At 34.0% G+C, this 6000-nt stretch overlaps 1 protein-coding gene across 1 annotated transcript; it reads right to left on the bottom strand.

Annotated features, from left to right (window-relative positions):
- Positions 1-775: 775 nt before the first annotated feature.
- On the bottom strand, positions 776-5596 carry LOC143575686 (uncharacterized). The gene is made up of 5 exons (XM_077059985.1): positions 5554-5596; positions 2618-2810; positions 1123-1287; positions 987-1038; positions 776-862 (listed from the first exon to the last, which is right to left on the bottom strand). The coding sequence occupies exons 1-5, from the start codon at positions 5594-5596 to the stop codon at positions 776-778; spliced, it is 540 nt and encodes a 179-aa protein (XP_076916100.1).
- Positions 5597-6000: the final 404 nt, after the last annotated feature.

Here is a 6000-nt window from a genome sequence, read left to right on the forward strand (position 1 = left end):
AGAAACTTTCGTTTAAATTGAAGAGAATGTAGTTTTTTCCAGCTATAGTTTGTTTTGCAATGAATATTAATAAAAGTCAAGGTCAATCTCTAGCAAGAGTTGACATATATCTCAAAGACCCGATGTTTACACATAGACAACTCTATGTAAATTTATCAAGAGCGAAGAGTGGTGTTAAAATTCTTATATTAAACAAGGAAGACAAAGTTATAAATAAAGAATAAATATGGTTTATAAGGATATCTTTTTTGTAGCTTATAAATTTTATATTTTTAACCTTTGATTATGTTTTCAAATATTGTAATTTGAATGTTATTTGGGTTTATCTTTGTGTTTCACAATCATTTATTTCCATACCATTATCATTTACAACTTTAAGTATGTTGTTGTCCCGAATAACATATAACAACTTATGTTGTCATTTCAAATGATATGTGTTTGTTCGAAAATATCAATATTTCCACCCGTGTCGTACACGGGTTAATAACCTAGTCTTATATAATCCATTCTAGCTCAACAACAAGAACCTATGCGATAAAAAAATCCGATCTGACCTGCTAAAAGGTTAAAGAACAAGAGGCAAACAATTCCCATCCAATGTTAGAAGTTACCAATTGAGAAAATATGCATAACATAAGTAAGAAATATATATACTCATATATCAATCAATGTGTCTTCATCTATAAGAAAACTAGCATGCTAGATAACTTATAACAAGCAGAAAGACATATATAAAAGAATATAAAAGGGTCAACTCATATTTGAACAAAGGATTTTAGTCTAAACGGAGAATATCTGATGATGATTGCTGCCTGATGACCAAATTAGAAAATATCACTATTGAAGCCATTAACAATGTGAACTGTGACAAATAGAAATCTGGTCAGTACATATCTGTTTTATCATTTATGAAACAACATGCTCAATAAATATAACACAAAAGAAAAAAAAAAAAAAGCTTCCATCGGTCGATCAAGTTAACGTACCACGAGAGGAAGAGTAAAGAAACTCCAAATCGGCCATAAAGCAAAACAGAGTCTGCAACCAAAATGTTATAACAAATTAAAACACAAACTAGAACTTTTGACATTTAAGAAAAGCTATGAAGGTTGTTTGTCTTACAGACAAAAAGACAAAAGTCCGAGGATGGTGATAAATGTCAAACCAAACGTTGTCGATATCTCCCAGTTTTGACTTGATTTTCGGACATCCAATGCTAACACGCCCGTATACAAGAAATAAACAATATTCAAAATAACCCCAAGTAGCCCAACATGCATATGCAATCTGCAAAAGTATCATAAAACTATATATGTTTATGTTGTGAAATGTGAACCATATAGATATAATCATGCATTTGTAGTTATATTTTGAATGTGATGCATATCAAACTTTATAAGATGGTATGTAAAGGTTCTCCTTTTAATCATCTTTAATAATACACCAGGTACGGTATAATAATACCCGAGCACGACTTGAAAATAATCAAGTTTTTAGCTGGCATATCAAACCCATTTAAACCGACCGTGTTCCAGTTGATATGTTTAACCAAACTGGTCGATACACTAACCCGTTTATGAATTGTTCAACCCGTATCTTTTACAACCTAGAGCCGGCAAAAAGGTCTAAACATGTTAATCGGGTCAGACACGGCACAACACGATTAACACTGGTGCTAAACGTGAACACGACATGATAAACTAATCGTTCAAGTCCCGTATCGATAATCAACACACAAACTAAACGAATAACTCTCGTTTATATTAATCAGAAAATATCACTCTAAAAACTGATTACAAACCCTCAAACCCTAACTCGGTTTGACTCTTGATGAACCCTAACTCAGTTACACCAAACTCTTCTCTCTAATGTCTAACCATTACCCGGTTTATATAGACTAACCCTAACTTGTTAGCTAAGACATTACCAAATATAATATTACCCTAATTCTTGGGTTGGGCCTTACACTTGGGCCAAACAACAATTGACCCAACAATCGTATCATATTCTTCAAACACGAAAAAGAGCCTGTTTATAAACATATATGTTACATGATACTACCAGTTTAACACGATACATCACCTATTTAGTGACACAACACGTCCATAAAAGAAGCAATAGGTGTGTAGAATCATAGAAGCATAAAGCAAGGAAGTAGTGGAGTATAAGACTAACTAAATAAAAGAAACGGCTAGGGTTTTAGTAATATAAATATGTATATTTTTTAAAAAAGTTTAAAAATATATATGAATAGGTATAATTTGTTTAGACACGCTTAAACGTGTCGATCTGTGTATGACACAGAACCTATTAAACCTAAATCTACAACTATTTAACTAAGTTCAGTGGCGTGTTAGCAGGTGCTCATCAGAAATTACCACCCGAACAACCCACGGACCAACTCACGATTACAACTGGGTGACACCAGTCAACCCGTTTGACACGTTTAAATAAATGCTCTAAACGTGTCATCATCAGGTTGCATGATTTTAAGCCTTTGTGTTTGACACAAATAAGACATGGGTTTGGCTCGGGTTAAACAATTCAACCTGACACGATTAACACTAACACCGGTAAGTACAATATGTTGTTACCAATCTATGCATAACATCTATACCTTCTTATTCTATCATCATGAAACAAGATGTAAACCAAATTTGATTGGCAATCACCTAAATACACGGCGCAAACAATCCAGGCAGCATTCTCAAAAACCTCGTTCCATGTTGTCGTTAAAACAGGGGATTGAACCACTAGAACCGAACTCGCATCGTCTTCAAGATCATCGCCACTTGAAGCATATCCATTGTGACAATCGTCAATTTCAGGTTAACTCCGTTAACGCAACTCCGTCAATTCAAACTTTAGATTATTGAATCTAAACGCAAACCTCATTACATTTAAACTAGGGTTTAAATGACGCTTAACACTTACTACATGTGTAGTAGTCTTTCGGGATTTGCACCGAAACGCAAACGATTGATGAATAAACGAAAAACACTAAAACACTAATTATGTGATAATTATGTGTTAGGATTATGTGTTATGTGATAATATTATTGTCATGTTAATTTAATGTGCAAGTTATGATAGAATGTTCTAGAAAAAGTAATACTTAATGTTAACTTAATGTGCAAGTTATGATAGAAGGTTCTAGAAAAAGTAATACTTAGGAGTTGAGGGGCCAAAGTGTAACATATTCCTTTATAAATACATGGTAAACCTAAACCCTAACCTCCTACCTATTCCCCTACAAAAATTGGCAGCCATCCCCTCCCTTTATTTCCTTGAGATCGATTAATATACACACACACACAATCAAGATCTTTCAAGTTTGATTGAAGATTAAGGTGCTAGGAAGGTATACACAACTATTCTATGTATCCTCTATGTTTAATTGTTAGTTTTATTGGGTTAATTGTAAACCTTTATGGCTGATTTCTTGGTATTATGATATTCATGTGATTCTTGATTTAATTGATGATGATTGATAACTAGTTTGATAGTATTGCATGTTAATTGTTGTGTCCTTGATTGTGAGTTCAAATAAAACCCTAATCTTGTATGTATGGTGTGATTGATATGCATGGATAGTAGTTATAGTGTCTAGAGGGTTATATGGATGCATGATAGTTCATAGATTGTTATTATGATGAGTTTTGATGTGAACAGATTCTGGACAGAACGTATATACGATGTTTAACTGACTGTAACGAACTGTAAACGTGAAAATTGATTGAGATTGTGGGTACTGCAGTAAACTAGGTTGAGTCTAGTTTCTGTGAAGTATAAATTCGTAATTTTTGGATAAGTGGAAGTATACTTTTATGATTTTACAAAAACGTGATGCAAAGCTGAGCTGTTAGACCTGCTGTTAGGTTATGTTGTAAATGTTATATCTCATGAACTACGAGACCAATTGGGTTGGTTCCACTTCTGGAGGTTGACTCACTGAGTTAGGAACCAAACCCAAGTGGTCTTGCATTTATTGGATTTTTCGTTTAACGGGAATTGTAAATAACATTCTGTTGCGCATGAATCTGACTGATATGAGTTTGCTGTAATGTTTTGGTCATTATAAGAAAAATATGTGGAATAAAAATAAGATGAAATATGTTCTGGAAACCTAAGATATGTATGCTTCTGTGGTGATTTTTGGTGAATTAATTGAGACGTTATGATCGGTGAGCTAGTGCAATCTTTCAAGTAGAAATTCTGTCATAACGAAACTAGCTGCTGAGTTGTATAGGAATGCATGAAATATGATAGTTTTTATAAAATTGTTGTATTTTGACCAAAATACCCTTGCGGGGAATAGTTGTTAGTTGATTGCCATGAATTGACCAAATTGCCCTTATGGGGAATAATGGTTAGTTAGTCTTTGTTTGTTGACCAAAATGCCCTTACGGGAATAATTGCTAGTGATATACATTATTAGTACGTGACACGAAAGTAATTGCTCACTCATGTATCGTATCACAATTTTACTTGTTTAAGTCACACACGATTCACAAACGAAACACGAAACATGTTACGTGCATAGGTATTATGTGCCGAGTCTAGAGACTCGTTAAACAATCCGATACTTAGAAAATCTCTTTGTTATTTTAGAACGCTAGAGAGTTTTCTACGACGCGCATCACTCGGTGATCTAGATCGGATATTCTTCGCAAACAGTGAGTTCACTTACCCCACTCTTAAACTGTTTTCAAACGTTTTTCACTTGGGGGAGATAACATACTCCGATAAACATATTTTCTGAGATAAACGCATATGAAAGATTTTGTTATAAATTATATATCACTTGTAAAGGCTAAGCGGCATACATAACATTTGAAGTCCCACACATCGGACCGGTTAATATTTGGAATAGCGAGTCACTTTTGGGTAGTACTACTGGGTTTGACAAACCCCACCCGACGCTAAGCTCAACTGGAGGTTGAGTGGGTGTAAATTTTGGCTAACACTTACCATGGTCTGGAGGACCTGGTGACGGGCACTTGATAAACAGTCAGCTTCGGTCGCGAACCACTTAGCGATACTTGTTGTATAGATTAGCTACCTATCGATATATAATTTGACATAACACTATCTGGTAATGCAAAACACTTAAACGCTGTAACGTGGTTACACACTTAAACGCTGTAACGTGATTACACACTCAAACGTCGTAACGGGGTTACGCAACATTTAAACGTCGTAACGAGGTTACGCAAAACGCTAAACGATTTATCTTATTTTACTTGTGAACTCACCAACCTTGTGTTGACACTTTTAGTATGTTATTCTCAGGTAGCCGAGGCGGGCGCGCGGTTTAGGAGCATGCATTAATGAAAACACTTTTATTCTGCAAACTTAATTTTAACAGTTACATTTGGTTTTAAGTCGTCCTGCGTGACGCAACTTTTGAATTAAGGTTTTACGCTTCCGCACTTACTTTCATTTAAACGTTTTTCCTTGGTTTGATTATAACTAATGATTCCGATCCTGCCAGTTCACACCCTCTGACGGTAAAACTCCGTTAGTGGATTTTGAGGGTGTGACATCCATGGTTGTACCTCTGCCTCATATTCGGTGTTTCACTTCCACCTGACATTGATTTTCAACTCAATTCATATAACAAAAAGAGTTGCAAAGAATCTGAGTGAAACAGAGGTTGTCGATTCGTTACTTATAACTTGCAACAATGTTTCTTTTATTATTACTTTATTGTTTAAAAATATTTATCATTTTTCTTATATTTATATTATTATTCGCTGTATTATGATTGTTTTATATTATTCGTTTCTAATACCTATATATCTTTTAGGATTTCAATTTTGTTTATTGTAAAGAATTTAATAATATACTTTAAATTTGATGATCAAAAGGTTTCACAAATGAATGAGATATTATCGTCTGGTTTAAAAGCTATCTGAGTTTAGTGAGACCCATGACTCGTTTTTTTTGCTATAAAATTATTTTTTTAATTATAAATAATATATTTGTTTAAAAAACGGA

Source organism: Bidens hawaiensis, unplaced genomic scaffold (genome assembly GCF_021521415.1).
Source record: "Bidens hawaiensis isolate Kalapana, Puna unplaced genomic scaffold, B.hawaiensis_p1.1 tig00027581_1, whole genome shotgun sequence".
In the NCBI taxonomy this organism is placed as follows: domain Eukaryota; kingdom Viridiplantae; phylum Streptophyta; class Magnoliopsida; order Asterales; family Asteraceae; genus Bidens; species Bidens hawaiensis.

Excerpts from the sequence above, each read along its gene's own strand:
- LOC143575686 (XM_077059985.1), bottom strand. The coding sequence starts at position 5,596 with ATGTCAGGTGGAAGTGAAACACCGAATATGAGGCAGAGGTACA. Across the intron at positions 1,288-2,617 it reads CATGATGATAGAATAAGAAG|ATTGCATATGCATGTTGGGC; the intron begins GTATAGATGTTA and ends ATACTTTTGCAG. Across the intron at positions 1,039-1,122 it reads GGACTTTTGTCTTTTTGTCT|ACTCTGTTTTGCTTTATGGC; the intron begins GTAAGACAAACA and ends TTTTGGTTGCAG.